Source organism: Neofelis nebulosa, chromosome 3 (genome assembly GCF_028018385.1).
Source record: "Neofelis nebulosa isolate mNeoNeb1 chromosome 3, mNeoNeb1.pri, whole genome shotgun sequence".
Classification (NCBI taxonomy): Eukaryota; Metazoa; Chordata; class Mammalia; order Carnivora; family Felidae; genus Neofelis; species Neofelis nebulosa.
The window spans coordinates 81,165,729-81,190,102 of NC_080784.1; the positions used below are offsets into that span (position 1 = coordinate 81,165,729).

Here is a 24,374-nt window from a genome sequence, read left to right on the forward strand (position 1 = left end):
GAAAAAAGTTGATGCTGAAGCTGACATGTTACAGTACAAGAGGTTCAGGTGATTTTAAATATTTAATAACAGAAATTCATTAGACAATAAAACTTCAAGATTTCCAGTAGCTGACACATAAAGTGAAAGAGGAAGACATACCTAAGATGTCCGAATTACCAGTCATGTAATAATACTTCACATACGAATGACATGCATTTTAACAATTTGCCATTAAAGTTTTAGAAGCTTGGCTGTCTTCTGGGAAGTGCTGCGTGTGGTATAGAGAGTATTAAAACCGTAAAAGTCATATTTAATGGGAAGAGAGAAGAATGGAACATCCTAAAGGGGAAGTTGGAAATCCTGACTTCCAGCTTCAGCCCTGTCAGAAATCTTTGGGCTTGCTTCCCTCCTCTGCTGAATAATCTAGTTCTGGTGCAACATTTCTTATCTCTAAATTCTCTGCCTGCTCAGAAATTGTGTGATTTTTTTTTTCACATCAAAACTCCATATATAACTGGTTTCTCCAAAACTATTATCAACTCAATTTATCCCTAATCTTAGCTTAATCTTTCCCTTCATTTTACATATTTTTTCCAAATTCTTTTTATTTTTCCAATCAAACTGTTTTAGTCCTTTTGCCTTTTTTTTTCTATCCAAAAGGATTAAGGATGTCAAACCCTGTGGAATCCCATAGATTGAAGCATTGGGACTATTTATTTACCTTGAATGAATCAACAATACTTTATTACTCTCTAGGGAAAAGCTAAAATATACAGTACACTTGTCAGTGAGCTATAAGCATCATATTTTAAATATAATCCTGACTATATATAAAATGCAGGAAAAAATAGTAGGCAAGTAGCTATTTTAAGCTTCCAGTCAAGGGTCTGCTATAAATAGTAGTATAAAATTAGGGCTTTTAAAAAAGTTTTGAAAATGAGTTTGATTATTATTTTGTCTTACTTATAGTTAGTTGGAAATGATATAACATTAGGTTGTACTAGTCAAGACCAATAGATTATAAGCTAGTTTTGCTTCTAATCTTGATATTTGATATGTGCTGTATCTCTAGTGTAAGCATTTTGTTTATTTTTAGTGCTACCTAGAACAGAAAACATATAAATTTGGAATCTAATGTAATTAGCCTACAGTGACATCAAGATTCCTTTTCTAGACTTGATTACTTAGAGATGCTTATACTTGTCTAAAGAATATTAACTGTCATGAAAACCAGCCATTTAATCGAATGCTATTTTTAAATTTTTCTCTCATGATTTTTTAAATTTAAATCCAAGGTGGTTAACATATAGTGTAATAATGATTCCAGGAATAGAATTTAGTGATTCATCACTTACATATTAACACCCAGTGCTCATCCCAACAAGTGCCCTCCTCAATGCCCATCACACATTTAGCCCATTCCCCCACCCAACACCCGGCCAGCAACCCTCAGTTTGTTCTCTGTATTTAAGAGCCTCTTATGCTTTGTTCCTCTCCTTGTTTTTATTTTTGCTTCCCTTCTCTTACGTTCATCTGTTTTGTATCTGAAATGCTATGTGTGAGTGAAATTACATGATATTTGTCTTTCTCTGAATGACTTATTTAGCTGGAACTTCAGTTCCATCCATGTTGTTGCAAATGCCAAGATTTCATTCTTTTTGATTGCTGAGTAATATATATATATATATATATATATATACCACATCTTCTTTATCCATTCATCACTTGATGGACATTTGGGCTCTTTCTTTCCATACTTCGGCTGTTGTCAATACCGCTGCTATAAACATTGGGGTGCATGTGCCCCTTTGAATCAGCACTCCTGTATCCTTTGGATAAATACCTAGTAGTGCAATTGCTCGGTTGTAGGGTAGTTCTATTTAATCAAATGTTATTAAGACAAGTTTGGTAAACAACATTATCTTAGATTTTTAAAGTTCTATAATTTCAGACTCAGGACAGGTTCTTGGAGATCATCTATATCAGTGGTTCTTTTAAGTGTTGTCTGCAACTCCTGAGGATCCCTGAGAACCTTTGTAAGATCAAGAGAACACTAGCAGATTACTGCCTTTTGCCTTGTTGGTACAAAAGCAATGGTGGGTAAAGCTGCTGGTTCCCTTAGCACAAATAGAGACAATGGCACCAAACTGTTTTAATAGTCATTGTATTTTTCACCATCACACACTAACAACAAAAAAATTGCTGCTGCAAGAGTAATGGTGAGGGGTTCAGCAGGGTCACAAGATACAAGAGCAATATACAAACACCAGTTGCATTTCAATATTCCAGCTCTGAAAAATCCAAAAATCCAAAAATGAAATTAAGAGACAACTTCATTCAAAGTAGTGTCAAAATTAGGAATAAATTTTACAAAAGAAGTGTACGACATGTACTGAAAGCTACAAAATATTGGAGAAATCAAAGATCTAAAATACATGTTTATGGATTGGAAGAATCAATATTGTGAAGATGGCAATTTTCTCCAAATTCATTTAAAATGTCCATATAATCCCTATCTAAATTGAAGGAAGTGAAAAAGTTTATCTTAACATTTATATATAAATGTAAAGAATCTAGAAAAATTAAAACAATGTTGAAATGAAAGAACAAAGTAGGACTTACAATATGTGTTTAAAAACTTACTATAAACTATAGTTAATCAAGACAGGATGGTACTGGCTAAACAATAGACACAGAAGTCATTGGAACAGAAAAGAAAGTCCAGAAATAAACTCTTAACATTGATCATCAACTGAGTTTTGACAAAGGTGTCAAGGCAATTCAATGACTAGAGGGTTTTCAAAAATGGTGTTGGAACAATTGGATATGCCTGTGCAAAAAAATGAACTTAGATGCTTACCTCATATCCTACACAAAAACTGTGATCAAAGATCTAAATGCCAAAAGCTAATACTATAAAACTGTTAGAGAAAAACACTGGAGAATTTATTTGGTGACCTTGGCTTAGGCAAAGATTTCGTAGATATGACACCAGAAACGTGATCCATAAAAGTTTGATAAATTGTATTTAGTCAAAATTAAAAATTTTTGCTCCTCAAAAGACACCATTAAGAAAATGAAAAGAAAAGCCACAGAGTGAGAAAACTATTTGCAAATCATGTATCTGATGAAGGACTTCTGTCTAGAATATAGAAAAAAAACTCCTACAATTAAAAAAATATAAAGACTAACAAAAATTAAAAAGTATAAGAGATTTAAATAGACAGTTCACCAAAGTAGATATAAAAATAGATAAGAACATGAAAATGAAAAATACTGAACATCCTTAGTCTATTCGGGAAACAGAAATTAAAACCACAATGAGAGACCACCATGCATCATTAGAATGGCTATAATTAAAAAGACCCATAATAAGTGCTGGTGAGCATGTGGAGAAATTGGAACTGTCATGTAATGCTGATGGGACTGTAAACTGGTACAATCATTTTTTTATATTAATATGATCCAGCAATATTCATATCCCTCCAATGTTACTCATTTGTATTTAGTTCTATGCAATTTTATGACATGTGTAGGTTTGTGTATCCATCACCAGTCAAGATATAGAACAGGTCCTTCACCACAAGGATCCTTTATGATGTCCTCTTAGAACCACACTCACCTCCCCTCCCTTTCCCATTCCTAATCCCTGGTAACCATTTATCTGTCCTCAATCTGTATAACTCTGTCATTTCAAGAATGTTTTATAAAAGAAATCATATAATACATAATCATTTGAGATTGGCTTTTTCACTCAGCATCCAAAATTGTTCATCCAAATTATTATATATATATATATCAATAGCTTGTTCCTTTTTAATCTTGAGCAGTATTGCATGAAATGGATGTACCATAGTTTATTTAACCACTCACCCACTGTAGAACATCTGAGTTGTTTCTGGATTCTGGCTATTACAAATAAATCACTATAAACATGCATGAACAGGTTTTTGCATGAATGTAATTTTCATTTCTTTGGAATAAATGCCCAAGAGTGCAACTGCTAAGTCTGACAGTAATTGCATGGTTAATTTTTCTTTTTTTAATTTTTTAATGTTTATTTTATTTTTTTAAGAGAGAGAGAGAAAGAGAGGGAGAGAGAGAAACGTGGGGGGGGAGGGGCAACAGGAGAGGGAGACACAGAATCCAAAGCAGGCCCCAGGCTCTGAGCTGTCAGCACAGCACCCAGGCGCCCCTGGTTAGTTTTATAATAAACATCCAAACTCTTTGCTAGAGTGGTTCTACAATTTTTCATTCTCACCAGCAATGTATGTTTATTTTAGTCATTCTTACAGGTGTGTAGTGATAGCTCACTGTGGTTTCCATTTTGCATTGCCCTAATGACTTATGATGTTGAACATCTTTTCATGTGTTTATTGGGTCATTTATATGTCCTCTTCAGTAAAATTTCTATTTGTATCTTTTCCCCATTTTCTACTTGGATTTTTTTGTTGTTGACTTTTGAGAGTTTTCTATGTATTCTAGATACTAGCCTTTATTGGACTTGGCGATTGCAAATATTTTCTCCTAGTCTGTAGGTTTCTTTTCATCCTCTTAAGAGGGTCCTTTGTAGAGTAACCGTTTTAAGTTTTGAGGAGGTTCTATTTATCAATTCTTTCTTTTATAGATTGTGCTTTTGCTATCAAGTCTAAGAATGCTTTGTCTAGTCCTAGATCCCAAAGATTTTCTTTCTTTTTGTCCCTAAAATTTTATACTTTTACATTTTAATTTAAGTTCATAGTTTTTAAAAATTACTTTTTTTAAACTTTATTTATTTTGAGAGAGATAGCACAAACAGGGGAGGGGCAGAGAGAGAGAGGGAGACAGAGAATCCCAAGCAGGCTTCATGCTGTCAGCACAGTCTGACATGGGGCTCGAACTCACAAACTGGGAGATCATGACCTGGGCTGAAATCAAGATTCGCATGCTTAACCAACTGAGCCACCCAGGTGTCCCCCCAAAATTGTTTTTACCTGTGGTAAAATATACATAACATGAAATTTTCCAAATTAACCATTAGTCATAGATCATGGTTGTCTTTAGCAGAGAAGAGATAGTTTGAACAGAATGAGGGGATGCACTGAGGATCAAGGAACCTAAAAAGGGACTGAATGATAAACATTAAGCCCTAAGGCACTTACTTTTCTCTACTCATTCATTTATCCAAAATTCCTGGCAGAGAAATAACATGTTATTAGATGTCTTCAATTCTGTACCAGTTTTCTCTTCTGGACCATTTCCACAAACTTAAATGTTTATCATTTCATGAGAGTTAGAGTTACTGCAAATAAGTAAAAAATTTCAAAACCACAGTAGAGATAGACTCTGGTCTATCAGCTGAGAGCTGCTTTTATTATATCAACCTGAACACAAGACCAGTTTGAATTAGTATCTCTGTAAGATTGTAAATAGCTCAGTGTTCTGGGTCACACAGTCAGAACTAAAGATGTTGACTCCTAACATTCTGAGAGTCTATGCTCCCTGCTTCTCTCCATCCCTCCTTCTACCTCTCCCTCCCTTCCTAAATATATATGAACTGTCTTCTGTCTACCTGATGAATTACATAGTGTCTAAGAGTTGAGTCCCAGGGATGCATCCATCACCAACTCTGTCTTCTTTCCTCCATCCCCTGTAGCACCTTCTTCTTTTCCCCAACAATTGAGAAAAGGACTATATATACAGAGAATAACTGTACCACAAAATTACACACACACACACACACACACACACACACACAGACACACACACACACACTGTATAAAAAAGGAACACAGAGTATTTCTTATCCTTTCTCCACTTTCCCCTTTGTCTATGACATGGCCCTTCATCCATTATCAAAGAAAAATTCCTTGAATTTTATAGAACAGAGATAAAAACATTCATTTATTTTAAAGTATGCATGTAAATTACATATGACCATGTAATTTAAGTGGCATACCAAATAAATATACAGTGATTTTCTGATCCAATAATTTCAAGTTATGTAAAGTTTTTGTCTTTAAAATCTTTAGGGAGTACCTCTTTTTTTTTGTATGATATTTCCCTAAAATAAATGCAAAAGTCTTCTTTACTTCTTTTTCCTAACTGAAACATGAATGATTGCTGAAAGATCTGGTCACTTGGTTTAGTGCTGATCTTAATTATTTGAAAGACAAGATAATGAACAGCTCTAAGATCATGACAAAGAATTTAAAACTTATTCAGTTTTGATGAGAAATGCATGATTTATCCAATAGGTTTCATGGCTACCTGGTCACCAAGACCCTCAATGAGGCCAGAGTTCTGATGTGTGATAACTAAATGGGGGAGACAAAGAGACAATAACAGCCCTTGCCTGTTCTTTTTTAATGATTTTATTTATTTATTTATTTATTTATTTATTTATTTATTTATCTTTTAGAGAGAGAGAGCAGGAGCAGAGGAGTGGGGGCAAAGAGGGAGAGAGAATCTTAAGCAGGTTCTATGCTCAGCATGGAGCTCACTGCAGGGCTCTATTCCAAGACCCTGGGATCATGACCCGAGGCGAAATCAAGAGTTGGACGCTCAACAGACTAAGCCACCCAGGCACCCCGGGTGTTCTTCTAATTGATGTTAGTAGTCACTTCAGGAGCAAGCCTACCATGCATCATTGTGCCTAAGGGGACTCCATGGGATTAGGGTCCCTCATTATTATTTCGTACAAAAATAATGACTTGAGAGATCAAGTGATTTATTTAAGATCAGTTACAAACCATTAAAATTTTTTTTTAATTTCCTGGGATTATGCCCATTTACTTTTTGGGGAGTTGGAGACATAAGCCACTTAAAAATATCAAAGGTTATGAAGACATATTAATATTTCTGAAGTTCAGGTTTTGAGCTTTGACCTACTATGGAACAAAATGGAGAGTGAGAGGCAGGGATGAAAGGCAGGAACAGGGTAGTTAGTGAGATGCCACAGGGGTTGATAAACTGTTTTTGTAAATGGCCAGATAGGAAATATTTTAGGCTTTGCAGACCATATGGTGTCTGTCAAAATGATTTACTTAAGTAATGGGTATGGCTGTGTTCCAATAAAAGTTCATTTACAAAAATAGGTGTTGGGTTGGATTTGGCCCACTGGTCGTAGACCCACCCCTGGGCCAGAGAATGAGGAGAAAGCAGAAATGGTGAGCACTCAGTGCTTGCACATGAAGCTCTGGAATATCCCTTTTAGTGTATAGTACTTCCAGATTTACTTCCCTTCCTTGATGGTGGCCCAGGAGATGGGAGGCAATTTTAAGGTCACTCCATAACACCATGAAAATATTCCTATGAAGCTATTTCCATGGAACAAAATGCAGGAGAAGTTTCAACAAATCACCTAAGTTTAAATGCATATTCATAATATTGCAAAACCCAGTGCTCACACACATTTCACTCATTTCTGAATACCTTCTGGGAGTATGTATTATTTGCGCTATAAGACCATTGTAAGTTGCATTTGAAATTGAGTCAGTGGTTTTGACAAATAAAATTTCTTTTTAGGGATGCTGCAATGCAAACCTTGTGGATGATATTATGAGGGATTTTATTCTGTCTTCATAAACTGCAACTTGGTAAATTTCTATAGCAACCTTCCCTTACCAATCTTATTTTAATAGTAGTAACCAGATTATAACTAAACCTCCAAGTTTTACCTAGCAACTGGCACACCCAAGATATGTCATTTAACAAAAATAACCTCAGAGAGATTGTGTGGAAAATTTCATTAATTTAACTTAAACTCTCATAACATTTACTGTCTGCAATCATTGTTTTTTAATTTGTGTTTCATAGTGTGTTTAGACATTTTCTTTTTTTTAAAGTTTTTTATTTATTTTGAGAGAGAGAGAGTGGGAGAAGCAGATAGAGAGGGAGAGAGAATCCCAAGCAGGCTCCATGCTGTCAGCACAGAGCCCAACACGGGCTCAAACCCACGAACAGCGAGATCATGACCTGAGCCGAGATTAAGAGTTGGACACTTAACTGACTGAGCCAATCAGGCACCCCTGAATATTTTTAAATAAATAACCATTTATTATAGCAGTAACGGAAAATGCTGAAACCTTATTTCTGTATCCCTTGAAATTAATTTGACTAATTTTGTTTCAGCTGCAGATACTCCTTTGGGAGAAAGAGAAATGGCAGTGTTTCTATTTTTAAAGAAAATGTTAAATAGGTGTTTCACTTTTATTTATTTATTTTTTCAACGTTTTTTATTTATTTTTGGACAGAGAGAGACAGAGCATGAACGGGGGAGGGGCAGAGAGAGAGGGAGACACAGAATCGGAAACAGGCTCCAGGCTCCGAACCATCAGCCCAGAGCCTGACGTGGGGCTCGAACTCACGGACCGCGAGATCGTGACCTGGCTGAAGTCGGACGCTTAACCGACTGCGCCACCCAGGCACCCCGGTGTTTCACTTTTAAAATGCTTTTCATGTGTGTGCATGTTTGGTGGTCTCAAAAACTTCAACAAAACACCAAAGTATAAGATTACCCTGGCAGTTAGGCTGATTTGATTGTATACGTTTGTATTCTCAAACAGAATGTGTGCCACTCAAAGTCATGGTTATCCTAGATTTGTGTTTTCTATAGACACTTAGTAAATATGTGAGTTGATGTGGGGATTATCCATTATGGAGGCAGATAACAGATTTGTTTGAAAGCCAAAGAAGAATTACAATGAACACAATTCACACATATGCCACACAGGTCTTTAGAGCATTCAGAATTAGAAAAAAATTCCTGTTTAGGCAATGCTGCCTAATTCTTAATAGTGTACCATGCCCTGGTATAGTTCTCCAAAATTACTGATCAAAATTTAGATTAAATATTTATAATCAATATTTATATAAAAATATATATTTAATATATAGGTATATTTTGATATGCAAATATTACATACATCTTTTTATATATACCTATGTAGGTCATATATGTGTATGTGTGTATATATATTTCAGCATATGTATGTACAGAAAGATGCATATGAGAATTTCCATAGAAATACTATTCATATTAGCTCAATTTTAGAAACCGTTTAATGCCTACATAGAGTAGAGTGGATAAATTGTGGCATACTCAGACAAGGAAGTACTATAGAGTAATGAGAATGGATGAGCTACAACACAACAATGTGGGTTACTCTCACAAACATAATGTTGAACAAAAGAAGCCATACAGAGAAGAATATATATGATTCTATTTATATAAAATACAAAAATAGGCAAATTCATGCCATTAGAAGTCAGGAAAGTGGTTGCCTTGGGAGTTAGGGTGATTCATGACTGAGGGACTTCTGGGAGCAGGTAATGTTCTGTTTCTTGATCCTGGTTACACAGATGTGTTCATTTTGTGAAAATTCATAGGTTGACACTTATGTACATTGTTCTGGATGTATATTATACTTCAATAAACTTTTTAAAAAGTTTGCACAGTATTATGGCTCTTAAATGATGTAACATTCCCCTAATTTTCATAGGTTTATTTTCTTTTTTTTTTTGGTAAATTTTTTTTTAACGTTTATTTACTTTTGAGACAGAGAGAGACAGAGGATGAATGGGGGAGGGTCAGAGAGAGAGAGGGAGACACAGAATTTGAAACAGGCTCCAGGCTCTGAGCTGTCAGCACAGAGCCCCACGCGGGGCTCAAACTCACCAGCCGTGAGATCATGACCTGAGCTGAAGTCGGACGCTCAGCCGACTGAGCCACCCAGGCGCCCCCATAGGTTTATTTTCTATAAGAAAATCAAATTTGGGGAAACAATGGAAATATGCAGAAAAACAACATTTATGACATAAATGACATTATTTTAAGGGAGAATTTTGGAGTGTTCAGGACATTTTTTATTTTATGAAACTAAGTTAAAAATTCACAGCAAAGATGGTTCTCTCTCTCTCTTTCTTCCTTCCTTCCTCCCCTTCCCCTTCCTTCCTTCCTTCCTTCCAGGTACAGACATTTAGCAGAATTGCCTCATCAGCTAGAAAACTCATGTGGGATGGGGCACAGTATATTGTTCAGTACTTGGCAGAGATGTGTGCCCATCCCATTCCTTTCATACTCTGATAGGCAATGACTTTGGACATTTTTAACTTGTCCAGTAATTATTTGCTTTACTTGTTGCTTTTATAACTAGGGATATTAATAAACTCCTTACTTAGTTTTAGATTCAATGGACCACTTCACAAAATATATACTTCATATGTACATTTTTTTTCAAATTGAAGATTTCTGACTTCTTTTTATTTTTTTAATGTTTTATTTATTTTTGAGACAGAGAGAGACAGAACATGAACAGGGGAGGGGCAGAGAAAGAGGGAGGCACAGAATTGGAAGCAGGCTCCAGGCTGTGAGCCATCAGCCCAGAGCCCGACGCGGGGCTCGAACTCACGGACCGTGAGATCATGACCTGAGCTGAAGTCGGACGCTTAACTGACTGAGCCACCCAGGCGCCCCTCTGGCTTCTTTTTAAATATCAGTTGAGACATATTTCCCAAACATCATCCATTGTGTTCCACATTCCCCTTTTAATTCCTGTGCATCTGGTAAACCTAGGAAGGAAGGTCTAGAAATGCAACATTTAGTTTTAGCAATAAAATCTCATGTTTCCACCCCAAATAAAACTATGGGCTAGTCACAAACACTCATTTTTGTCTCATGTCCACTGAAAAATTGCCTGGCCCTCCCAGAAATAACTGGGTGAGACACCTATTTAGCAAAATGTGTCCCTCTGAGCAGATAAGCAGATGTATATGTCTAGACAATCAGCTCATCAAGAGCTCAACCTTTGTTTTATTATTTTATTTTCTGGTTCCTTTCTGTCGGTTGACCTCACCAACATGACGAGTATAGAATACAAAAATCTGCTTACCAGATGTGCCAATGCAATCTGCAAGATTTACAACATAAATACTATTCTGAAGAACAGTCTGTATCATACACATTTTCCTTTATGATGTTTTCCTTCTGTCTTAAATAAGCAACTAAAGAAGTTACTGGATTTAATGGAGGAGAGAAAAGGGTCTGACTTTATCTTTGAACATGGTCTTTGAAAATATATTTCTGTACCAGGGATGGCATCTGGATGACTGGAAAGTTTGCCCTATGAGGTATACGGAAGAGAAGTGGTATGGCTGCTTGTCCTACAGCATGGTCTCCGAGATCAGACTGGATCCAAATCCCGGCACTGCCACTTGCTAGTTGTATAACCTTGAGGAAATCCTTAAAAACTGTATCTCACTTGTGGTGCATCGTGGGTTTGTTGTGAGGATCAAAAAAGTTAGCCTGACACAGGGCAAATGCTAGTTAAGCTTCAGGGAATGCTATTCTCACGGTACATATTGGTATACATAACATATTTTAAGATTGCATATTTTTCCTTCATTGATTCGGGAAGTGTTTCTCAACACAGTAGAGCGAACGCTCTTGTTAAGATATAAACCAAATCATGTCACTAATCTTCTCTTGACCTTCTAAAAGCTTTCTATCTCACTCAGAGGAAAAAGGCTAAGGGCTTTATAAAAGGTGCACAGGTAGGGTGACAATGTTTAGGACATGATATTTTTAGGACAATCCATGTTTATGCCTATTGTCCAGATGCAATTATTGATGACAGTGTCTCTTTTCACTCTCAGAGTATCCTGGTTTAAATGATAAAATATATGGTTACCCTATTACTAGGCCCTATGTTGTCTGCTTCCCCCATCACATAGCCTACCGCCTATCCCTGTGACCTCATGTTACTACTGTCTCCCTTCCACTCACCACCATGGCCTCTTTGCTGGTCCTTTAACCGTCCAGACACATTCTTGCCTCAGGGACTTTGCCTTTGCCATTTCCTCTGCTGGAATGCTCTTACCTTAGATAGTGGCGTGGAAAGTTTTAGGTTTTTTATTCAACTGTTATCTTGTATTGAGGCATTCTTTAGCCACCACTCTAAAATTAGTATCTTTCCCCCTTTCTTTCTATTCCTCTTTCCCATTTTATTTTTCTCCTTATCAGTGATCTCCTATGTGAGATATTTATTTATTTAACTTGCTTATTGTCGTATTCTTCTACTTGAATGTATGCTCCAAGAGGGCAAGGATGATTGTCTGTTTTTCTTTACTGCTATTTCCCCAATGACTGGTATATAGTAGGAGCTCAGTAACTATCTATTGAATGGATAAAGGAAGGACATTTAGAGAGGAAAGATCTGATGTCACTGAGTAACCAAATGGCCAATCCACTGCCATCCCCATTACCTTCTAGAGTAAAATAGGGCTCATATGTTTAGGATTCATGTTATGAGAAGAATTATTTGACCAGCTTCCATTACTGACGCTCTTTTCTAAGTAAGTTGTTGGAAAAGTTGAGATGGCAATGTCAACAAACCTCACACAGAGGTTTAAATTCTAAAAGTAACCTCTCAATTTGCACATCCAAAAATATGATTAAATCTTCCTGAGTCCAGGAACACCGGGGACTTCAAACCTTCCAAGTTTAAGTAAACATTTCAGAGCATGTGGTCTTGTAAAATTTTTGATGTTCAAATTTAAAAATAAGGCTACCAAAAATTAATATGGAGTGATACTTACGTTTAGTCCCGTTACCGAATTTAATCTCAACTATTAACTTTATAATGTAGGAAAGTTTTTCCAAGAAAAGCTAGACATAGTTAAAAATAAAAGTGTAGCTATAGAAAGCAGTTATTTGACTCCCAGGAGAATATGGTAGCTACAGAAAGCAGTTGTAGAATTCCTGGCAGTATTTCAAATTTATTTTGACAGAATTTCTTAGAACAGTCCACACTTAATCACTCTAGTCTTAGAATCAACTTCAGACACAGAGAAGTTGACACCCCACCCTCTTTCATTTTAGTTAGCACACTCTTTATACCAACTGCATACCCTTGTATGATAATAAAGAAATAACACTCATATCCTAGCAACTCGTAGATGAAGACACCATAGAAATATTTCAGAATGAAATAGCCCGAACATCTGCTTGTACTGCAAGCGCTCGAAGCAGTGCAACATTTACATCCCCTCCCCAGCCCTCACTATTTTATGTTAAATTTAGAACACAGCAGCCTCTTCCATGAGCTGAACGGTTCAATGGGGGAGTATCATCAGCCACGATGCTTCTTTACATCTCCACACCTTCCTAATGAGAACGGGACTGAAACCATCTCTCTCTCCTCAGCCATGGGAACAATCTTGCAGTTATGGATGGTTTCCATCCCCCCACCTCCCTGAAATAGGAATAACTGTGCTGTGAGCCAAATGCTGAGGGTTAGCAGAGTAACCTCACATGAGAATAATTACTTAACATGAGCATGAGAGAAGGCAATGAGGTTCCCAGACACAGGAAACGAAAAGTCAGAATGGGAGGTAGAGTTGGAGAGGGTTCTGAAGCCTTTCCAGACAGCAACTTCCTTATAACAAACAGTAAATTGGGTAATAAATTTATCACTCTGTCATTTTATGTGTACAGATATTCTAAAATCAGCTAGTTAGCATAATGAATTTTTTGCAATGCGCATGTGTCTTAGCAACGCCAGAAACTCAAACTCAACCTATTTCCTGTTCTCTGAAGAGCAAATAAAATCTTTAGTGATATGAGTGTTCATTTTGATATCCCAAATCACGTGTAGGTTTAATATTCCAATCAAAACCACAATTCCAAGTATGCTCAAAGAATGCATATTGCACAGAAACTTTGAAAAAAGAGTCCTCAATTGATTATATGTGCCAGAGAGAGGAAGGTAACACAGTGTCCGGACATAGGCAGAAGGGGAAAACGACCCTGTTATGTGCAGCTCTGCTTTGCACACTTTTCCCTCAGATTTATGGACCCTGAGACGTTGCTCGTTTGCAAGAAAAAAGTAGAAATTCAATAAATTCAAAAAGGAAGTCAGCTTTTAGATCTTGAATTGCATGGGAGGAAAAACACTCCTATAGAAGCAAGTACCAGTACATGTTCTTATTTTACTCATTCATCAAATATTTTTTAACTTGGGTACAATGCTAGATGCAGGAGATACAATGATAAATGAGAATTATGGCAGCCTGTCTTAAGGAACTTGAAGTCTAGTGGGGCAGACAGGCAAGTGAATTGGCAAATACAACAGAGTGTGTGTTAAATGCTATTTCAGGGTTAATAGAGGGTGTCGGGGGAGCGCATGAGAAAGGCACTAACCCAGTTTGGGTTATAGATACTTGCCAGACAAGGAGATGTTTAAGCTGAGATCTGAAGAATAAAGCAGAATTAGCCAGAGGAGGCCTGAAGGGAAAATCTGCCAGGTAGAGAGACCATCTTGGTATTCTCAGACAGGCCAGGTTAGCTCCAGGAAAAGGAGGTAGAGGAATGTGTACAGAGAGAGGCCCAGGAGGGAAGGCAGAGGCAGAGCTACCCCATAGGAAACATTTAGCTGCAATGCACCAACAAGGGGCAGAGATCTTGGTCAAAGGATACACTTTTCTTTATCAAAATTCAGGGAATATAGTTTTTATCCCTAATTTTATGGTTATAGTACTATTACTGGAGTACATAAGAAGGATATGTTTTTATTTGCTTGATGCTAAGTAAAAGGGAGACACCATCATTATCACATGGGCAATGATCTGGTGGGTAATTTGATCAATTTGGGGGAATAAGATGTGTAGACCACAGATAACTTCCTGTGTCTTGTACATAAATGAAGATTCCCTCTAACAAATTGTCATCATAATCATCAGTACCATCAGTATTTAAACTGGAAGATCTCAGAGAAATCTGATAAGAAGTCAATTTTAACAGTAAAGACCCTGAACAAACCAAATTATACCAATAAGCACTTACTGAATGACTACTATGTTTGAGACACACAATCTATAAGTTGTGGCAATTTATTTTTTAGGCAAAAGTTGCCTTGGTGATTTGATGTGTCAGGAGACAACTTTGGTATGGCTGCCCCAACAACAGAATGGATTCCAGTTGCACAAGATGTCAAAGGCTGTGTGAATATGCAGATAACTGGCTCCAAGCAAACGTCTCTGGTTTCCACATTGCTCAGATCCTCTGCCAGAGCAACATATTGAGTCTTGACTTTCCATTGCAAAATATTTCTGATAATTTCAAACAGAATTATATCTGTTTATTTTTCATTGTTGTCCTCAATAAGAGGTGGATGCTTAGAGTGGACCAAATTAGTAACCAACAATCAGTTACTAGATTCTGCCACTGGCTCGTTAGCTTCTTCTCACAAACCTGTTTTACCCTACATGCCAAAAAGAGACACTATTCACCTACAGTATCATCTACGACATCACTAGTTTCAATGCCCAGCTCTGCGTGTGAGAGATTTCTATGCTAAGTCATTGGACTCCACTTCTTCCCTCAGCCACCATTTTAATCCTTTGCAATCTACTTCTCTCACACACATATTTCCCCACATTCCTGTTTCTACTAAAGGGGCTGGGCTACAGTGTTTTATGGGCATATCTGTGTGCAAGCATGGGTGAGCTGTTATCCTGAAAGCACATGATGCCAAGCTTTGGCTGGTTACCCATGCATAAATATCACTTTTAGAGATTCCGCTCTATTCAAAATTATAACCCATCTCCCTATAGATGGCACTCTATGGCATTAACATAATCTCAAGAATCATTAAAGAGTACAATTTTTAGATTCTGTTCTCCTAACCTATATTGGCATTTAGTAGTTGGGGGTTATTTGTAGTCCCTAAGCACAGATACAAGGTTTTAATTCTTTTGTCATTGTAATGGATGTAAACAATTTATACACAGATCAATGTACTGGCTAAATTTGTGCATTTCTTGAAAATTCAGGATATCAGATAATGTAATTTCCTGACACATAAAATCCATCATCAGTTTAGGTGACAAGCATGAGTATTTGAAAGGGTCGGTAACTCTTTTCCGTTTCTCTCTCCTGTTTTGGTCAGTCTTCTCTTATAATTAGTGATATTATGCTTTTTGCATAATTAAGAATTAGAGTAATCCTTTGATAACATTAGTAACAACTTTTCCCCAACATTGCCATTTGCAAGGCCCTTGCATGCTTGAAAACCAAGAAGGTAACTGGCATTTATTTGCTTCCTTTGGTTCCTTCTGCTCTGAATTTTATTGTCTCAGATTGTCGATTGTCTGATTTTATCACCAGGTAGTGTGTGTGTGTGAGAGTACAAGCTAGGGCCAGAGGAGACTCTCTCCACTTTTTGGCTTATTTCTTCTTTATGCAACACATGTAACTTTGGACTTATTTTTCAATTTAGGATCTGTAAATGCCTCAGTAGCAGTCCTTCAGTGACTAGACCTAGCCTCTCTGAGAATGTTATTATTTTTTTAAATGTTTATTAATTTTGAGAGAGAGAGAAAGCATGAGTAGGAGAGGGACAGAGAGAGAGAGAGAGGGAAAGAGAGAATCCCAAGCAGGCTCCCCGCTGTCAGCCTGGAGCCCAACGCAGTGCTCAGTCTCACGAGCCATGAGGTCATGACCTAAGCCGAAACCGAGTCAGACACTTAATTGACTGAGCCACCCAGGCGCCCCTCTGAGAATGTTATTTAGTTAGCTGTAGTGACGGCATTTTGACAAGAGCTGTGCCTGCACATTGGCAGCTGGTAAGAAGTATGTAAAGTATGGTCAGAGTGGAGAGGACCTCGACTACTAAACGTGGAAGCTCCTGGGTGATTTTTATTAAAATGACACTCGGTCAGCAGAAGTGAAGACCAGTATAGGCTGGAGAAAAGAAACCCTGAAGATAGGGAGACTGATTAGGAAACTTTTGGAAATAGGTGTGGAGGGACCCCCTCTTCCATGCTCACAGATCGAGAGCCACTTGGCACTGAACACCATGGTAAAGGGAGATGGACAGCTGCTGCTTCGCCTTGCAGCATATGCCATGGTCAGAGGAGTCCACAGGTCTGATAGGTGAGACTTCAAAGCATCAGACTCTTACAGCAGGAGGCAGCTGCAGACCAAAGGCAGGAAGGCCCAGAGCTCACATCACTAGGAAGGGTTTCTCTGGACTCTCCTGGGCAGATATCAGGGAAACTACATCTTCTCGTCTCCCAACTCAGAGAAGAGGACTGACAGAATGAGGTAGAAATAACCCCCAAATACTGGGAGGCTTTTTAGCTTAAATGTTTTCTTCTTTTCCTCTGCAAGAAGATTGAAATAACTAAAGCATGTATGTATTTTTTTAACCCAAAAGGTTTCCTTTCTAAAATTAATGTTGGTTAAATGTCTCATTATGTGAGTTTTAGAAAAACAGTAATTACACAAATGTACCCCTGAGATGTAAAAGCCTGTCAAACTGTCCACATTGTATAGAACTACAATAAGGGATATAAAGTATTAGAGTCCCAAAAGGAAGAACCATTTGGTCAAATGAGGATGTGTAAATTATTATCCATTGTTATATGAATGTAAAACCAAGTTTTATTTGAATTTTCACCAACTGGGGATAGTCCAGACGGTCTGGCTTCGTTTGTCGGTCTGGACTAGAAATGATGTTTAGTCTAGTGACTGGCAGGTAGCACCTCAAAGAGATAAGCGAGTGTCCTTTCCAGCAGTCGCAAATATTGGTTTTCCAAAAATGTTCTTTGCAAATGGTCAAACGGGAATAATTAATTCAGAGATACTTAATTATTCTTCTGAGGCATGATGGGTTGGTTAACTAGTATATAAGTATGAATAATCAATGTTTAATGCTCTACAACATAACTACTAGAGTAAAATTTTGAATAAGAGTCATATAAACACTTTAAATCTATTATTAAAGAAAGATGTCATGAGAAAGCCTCGTGTTCACACACATTATTTCATAAAGAGAAAATTAATAACCTTTAAAAAAATTTAAGTTCTATAGCATGTGCTAAACATTTTAAGTTAATTATGCATTTTCAGTTTTGCATCATAGTTCAGTTCTAAAATCCCATTTCAAGTTCAAATAGAAAACATATGTTTTCATGCCATTCTGTGAAAAGAGATGGCATATAATTTTTTTTTATCATTTGTTGTCTAATTTCTCCAATTTTGTCAACAATATACTTGAGTACTTTTGAAATGCTTTTTATTTGTAACGTTCGAGACCGTAATCATTGTTTTCATCTTTACTGTCAGCACTTCATTGTATCACCGCTTTTCCTGGTAGGCGAGCATAATTTTGCCATAGTTTAAGTGTATTTATTGGAAACCGAGAGACTCTTAGTTAAAATTTATCATGTCTTCAAACAAAACTTGCTACTTAAAGTCATATTTCAGAATATTATTGCTCAGAATAGTTTTGTTTTTATGGATAAGACATAGAAGAAAAAAAAAGAAAGGCTGAGGAAAGTACTTTTCCTGGGTTTAGAATAAAGACATTCCATAACATCTGGCATAGACCACGTAATTTTACTTGAATTTTAGTTCACTTGAATTCTTGCAGCCATTTTCCCCTCACAACCACTAGATCAAATACGAAACATCTAATTCCTTTGGGCTTTACTTTGTTTTGGTACTAACCAGTCCCTAAAGCAAGATGATCACAGTGACAGTGGGTGAGTTATCTTCCCCTCCCACTGAGGCATCACTTTTGTCATATTTGTCTTGGGATCCTTATTGCCTAGCTCAGGGGCAGGCACACAGTGGGTACTCCACGAATAAAAACTCTGTAAACTGAAGAAATGAAGAAGGCAACAGTAAACTGAGGCCTATTTTAAATGGCTTTAGTGACACTGTTCAACAAGGTCAACACTGAGCTGAGATCACGTGGACCTCACTATCTCTAAGTCACCGAGACAACTGAGGGAAGCCAGCATACCCTTTGGCTTCCATCATCAATCCAGATCGTCAAAATAAAACAGGTACTTTCATTTCAACATGTACCCTGGCTATCTGCCCACTGAATGGCATCACATTAAAAAGGTTACAGAAACTGAAGAAATACTTATTTTAAGTATCTTTTGGGCTCAATAGATCTCACCCTGAAAACTGAGTCTCAGAAAAATCCAGTTTCTTCCCAAGATTGACCATCCACTCAGCAAGCTCAGGGCTGGCATGAGAATTTGCTTCATTAAAGACCATGACTTTGAATAGTCTTCCCCAAAATGCGATTTTGTGAACAATTAAGTTAGCAAATAAATGTAACATTTAACAAATAATAAAAATGTTAAAGGCCACCAAAGTTGAAGGCTGCAGAAATCACTCAGTAAAAACACAGACTAAAACTCCAAAGGTCTGCAGCAACTCTCTTACTGTGGAATCAGAACGTATGTTCAAACCTGCAAATATAGTTGTGGTTACTTCCTACCTTAAACACATTGATAGGGAGATCAATGACCACATAGATAAGGTCTCCAAGGGCAAGGCTGGCTATCAGCGCGTTGGGGCCATTCCTCATACACTTGTTCTGGTAAATGATCCTGAGCAGAGTTGCATTCCCCACCATTCCCACGATGAAAATAGTACAAGATATCACAGTGTTAATGTATTTGAAAGCTGAAGTAATCTTAGTCTGCTGCGGGCAATAGCTGTGCATTGAGCCATTGCTAGGTAGGGCCAAATTAGTGGGTCGATGAGTGGTAACGAGGAAGCTGAGCTCTGTCCCACGAAAAGTGGTGAAATCATCCACTGGAGTACTTAGGTTTGTGCTGTAGCTTTCAGGATTATCACTGATCACACATCCAACCAGCGCTACCCAGAAGGACACCTTGAGGCAAAAGGTTTCCATCGTGATGCAAATTTGAGGAAATGTCTCTTACTACCTTCCCTTTATACACTTGCTTTTTTTTTTTTCACCTGGAAAAGAAAGGAGGAAAAATAATTGGTTACAAAATCCAGCTGCCAATAATTGTAGTCAATGATTATTTACTGCGTCAGGTAAAAAGTAATATATATTTGGTAATTAGATAAGATCTGTGTAAGGTTATCCCACGGCAGGGAAAAAAGACAAGATCAAAGCTCCATTATGGCAAATTCTCTATCTATCTCTATCTCTATCTCTATCTCTATCTCTGTCTCTGTCTCTGTCTCTGTCTCTCTCTACGCCCCTCTGCTTCCTTCTCTTTCTCGCTCTCATCTCCATCCATGATTATATCTAGATTATAATATGGATGAGGACATATGGGTTTTTCCTTTAGTAGATCAAAAGTTACTTTTTTCTCTCCATTACACTGGCTGATAAAAATCTGAATTGCAAAAATCTTCAAGAGTTGAGATACAAAATTTTATTTATTAATGGAAGAGAAAAGGCATTATTTGCCGAGTAAAATTTACATGATATCAAGGCATAAAATTAGCAAATTCTGTAACTAACAATTCAATATTCCAAAATGTGTTCTGTCGTACACATGGTAAATAATGAACATGGGGTTAAAATGTAGCACAGGTAGTTATTTAAAGTGTCATAAAATGCTCTTTTAAAATCAGAACTGTGCTTAATACCATCAATACATTTAACAATCTTAGTTTCGATTAAAAGTTATATAATTGATACACACAAAATATTCATTTTATTGAAAATCTTGATGATTAATGTGTACAATCCACCTCTCTGACAGGAATTTTTTCTCTCTCTCTTCCATTCTTTAGAAATTATTATCCCAATACTTGCCAGCAAGTGAACTGGTAATAATGGCTTTCCAGGCCAGGCACAGAATTTGGCTTTCCAAGGGCTATCTGTCTCACGCTTTCTTTGAAACATCCTATGTGGTTACATTTGTCACACCAACTGTGCTGAGCACTTCACATGCATGGTGTTGTCTAATGCACACCATGCCTCTGTGAGGCCGATGCACAGTTCCTCTAGAAACATAGGGGACCAGAGGCTCAGTAAAGGCAAGGAGCCTTCAGGTCCACAGGTGGTAGTGGCAATGTTGATTCTAAGGCAGGTTTGTCGGACTCTGAGCCTGAGCTCTTAGCCACTAGACCCCACTATCTCTCTTTCTTGTGCTTTCTTAGCACCTAAAATGTTTCAACAGTCTCCCAGAGTTTCCATGAAACAATAGATTTGGGAGGGTGATTACTTGTTTCCAAAATATCATTTGTTTTCGTTTTTTGTTTTGTTTGTTTAAGTGACTTGCTGACAGCAAGTGGTCCTTCTTGCTCAGAAGGATACTTTAATCCTTAAAAGATATTGGAGGGGCACCTGGGTGTCTCATTCAGCTAAGTGTCTGACTCTTGATTTCAGCTCAGGTCATGATCTTGTGGGTTCGGTAGTTGGAGCCCCACCTCGGGCTCTGTGCTGAGGCCAAGGCTATAGGTTCTCATCAAAGTGTGAGCTAGCTACCATTAAAGCATGGAGCCTGCTTGGTATTCTCTCTCTCCCTCTCTCTGCCCTGCCCTCTTCACTCTCTCTCTCTCAAAATAAATAAATGATTTTTTTTTTTTTTTACAGAAAAGATGTTGGAGGAAATGAGGGAGTTGGTGGTAACACAGTAATCAAAGGTAAATTAAAAATGGCTCCTCCCACTTAAATATTTTGTAAATTTCCTTCTCTGTGAGTTTTTAATGATTCTTTAAATGAAGACCATAACCTCATTAATGCAGTGGCATGTGTCTATGATATATATGGTCATAATGTAGTTTTTAAAAAATTGTGTCCTTTTTCTTGGTCTATTTATAGTTGGTATTAACCGCTTTTAGGAATTTTGACAGTTATGTTGGGAAATCAATAGAGCTTAGGTTTAGACAATATGTCGATGAAATAAGATTTATTCAAGTTGTGCAGAAGGTCTAAAGTAAGTACAAGGTGTAAATACCATATACTTTTGCCTTCCCCTGAGGTTTTTCCTGGGAACGTGAAAAAATAACATTGTATGTATATTAATAATTTATTATGTATGCATCTGTTATCTGACTTGAACTTTATAACTCTGGTAGGCAGGGGCAATATTCCCATTTTAATCATGAGTTAAGTGGGTCTTGAAGAAGTCTTCATGGCCAAAAAGTGTCAGGACAGGCATAATGCCTCACTTTGCTTTGCTTAATTATAAATAGTTTGCAGTTTTTTCCTGCTTCTTACAGTTTGGAGTGAATACTTGACCGAATACTGTAGATCTACAAAATGCCACTGCTTGCATTCTACAGTGGAGACTAAGATTCTAAGAACAAAGCACCTTGTCATTCTCTTCTTTAGATCATAGATATGAGAGAAAAGAAATCCTTCAGTATGTTGTGCTATTTAATGACTACAGCCTCCTACTTTCCCAGTTGGGATGGACCCTTCAGTAATGTTTCCTTAAAAATAAGAAAGAGAAGGCCTTTCCTGGAAATGGAGTGGCTCTTTGCCCAGTAGAGTCCACTAGGAGGATATTTAGTGAACTGATCTGGCTATCATGGGTATTATGCCAATTAGGAAAGGTACCACTAGTGTTTGAACATCAGCATGCTGGTTTGCTTGGTCAGCTGATTAGGCAGGAACTATAGAGGCCAAGGCTATAGGTTCTCATCAAAGTGTGAGCTAGCTACCATTAAAGCCACGTTTCTTGTTCTTCTCACAATAATACTGCTACATCACTTATGATGACATCTCCATCAGCTCTTGACACATCATAAGCAGCAGAGCTAAGGGATACTTGACAAAGATATGTGGGTACCATATTATCATTGGGTGAAAAATGCAAAAGCAAATAAAAAGCCACTCAAATGCATGTTCCTCCATGGATGAACCTGTAGCACATTTCCGTGGATCCAAGTCATGCTGTGCTTGGAACTCTCGGTCACAATCAGACCTAGCTCTAGTGAAGCATCTCAGGGTCTTCCCTGAAAAACACAGTTTATAGATTCAGCCTTCTTCATATTTGGGGGCTAAGAATTTGATGGAGTTCTAAAGCTATTATTAAGGAAGACGACTGAATCCTTAGGTTTACACTGCAAGCATTTAACATCTTGGATTCTCAGGATTAAAGTTCACCTGTAATTAGTAATTTGGAAATTCCAACCTTACCAAAATGGCATAAATTTAGAGCACGTAATTTACTGAAATGATTGCCAAGATGTTTCTCAATTAGTTAACACGGGGCAGGAGGCCATGAATATCTACTAGAGGAGAGAAAAAAAAAAAACAAACAAACTAGGAACTTTTTATTAGTCTTCTGTGGGTTCTGCTTGCCGGGTAAGAAACTAGCAACTCTCCTTACAGACAACTGACTTTAATGTGTCTCCCACCCCACCCCCTCCGCCGCCAACTCTATCCGGGAACTCCATTAGGATGGTGTAAACAGAGGCTGATTATCTAGAAACAGCCCTTGTTTTCTGCACGTGAAAGGCAACAAGTGCCCTTTAAAGGAGAGCACAGAACACAACGCCCAGACCTCTACAGGCAGGTTTCCAAATTAGCTGCACTGGGGGTTTTCCAAAACACATCAGTCCCTCACACCAAGTGCCCTTGGCTACCCTTGGCATACCCCGGGTGTGCAAGGAGGAGAAGCAGGAGAGTAAGAAAAGGCTGCGAGGCAAACTTCGCAAGTAGGCTTTGGAGCCAGCGACGAGGGCGTGATGTTCCACAAAGTTCTTATGTGCTTGGGGGAAAAGGGAGACCAGGGAAAACCGTTGGTTTTCCTCTGACTAAAAATCCTAATCCCGCCTGGGGAGGCTGGGGGCTTTCGATCAGTCCCCCAACCCCCAAACGTTTCCGGAGCGCGCCCTTCCCACAGAGGCGCCCGCCCCGCCACGCGCCCTCGGGCAGGTGGGTGCCAGCCCCTGTGCGGAGGGTCGCCGAGCTGCAGGGCGCCGGGCGAAAACGCTCCCGGCTCGCCAGTCCTCCCAAGGTAGCGCCCCCACCCTCACCCCTGCTTGGGTCCCCAAGGAAAGAGTTGCACCGACCGTGGAGCTCGGCGGGCTCAAACAGCTGCCCGGTCCGCGCGCCGCGCCTGGGCGGGAGGAAGCGGAGCCGGCGAGGGTGGGTGGTGGCTGTCCCCGGCTCCCACGCCGCGGCAGCCCGGGAAGCACAGCTGCCTCCGCTTCGGAAAGCTTCCTGGGCACGGCTCCTCCGGGGAAGTCTTCCCGAGCCTCCAGCCTCCGGCCACCGAGTGGGACGGAGCCTCTCCACCGCCCGTCCGCAATCGCCAGACTAAAGGGATGACTGTACGCGCGCGCGCGCGCGCGAAGGCTCGCAAGAAAAAGAAAACTCCAGGGGAACACGCCTCCCGGCTGTCCTCCCCTTCTCCTCGAAACACTCCCAGACCTTCGCCTCCACTCTGGGACAGCAAGAACGTCCCAACCTTCCAGCCCTCCCAGGAGGAAGACACTATAAAGCACAAAGCTGCCGCCCCCCTCCCAGCTGCCTCCCAGGCCCCGAAGGGCAACAGCCTTTTAACCATTTCCTTCCAGAACTGAAGTGGGGGGTTGGCAGTCGAAGGAGGAGAATAGTCCAACAGACAAGACTCAGAACTGTGGAAGGCCTTGCTGAAAAGCCCATCCCCTT

The 24,374-nt window shown here is 38.6% G+C and overlaps 1 protein-coding gene across 1 annotated transcript in view; it reads right to left on the reverse strand.

The window, feature by feature from the left end:
- EDNRA (endothelin receptor type A) overlaps positions 1–23,880 on the reverse strand; it is a 61,889-nt gene extending 38,009 nt beyond the window's left edge. Inside the window, exons 1-2 of the mRNA XM_058721220.1 lie at positions 23,774–23,880; positions 19,260–19,747 (exon numbers count right to left, since the gene is read on the reverse strand). Coding sequence (XP_058577203.1) covers positions 19,260–19,679 — 420 coding nt within the window. The 5' untranslated portion in view covers positions 19,680–19,747; positions 23,774–23,880. The remainder of the gene's footprint in view (positions 1–19,259; positions 19,748–23,773) is intronic.
- Positions 23,881–24,374: the final 494 nt, after the last annotated feature.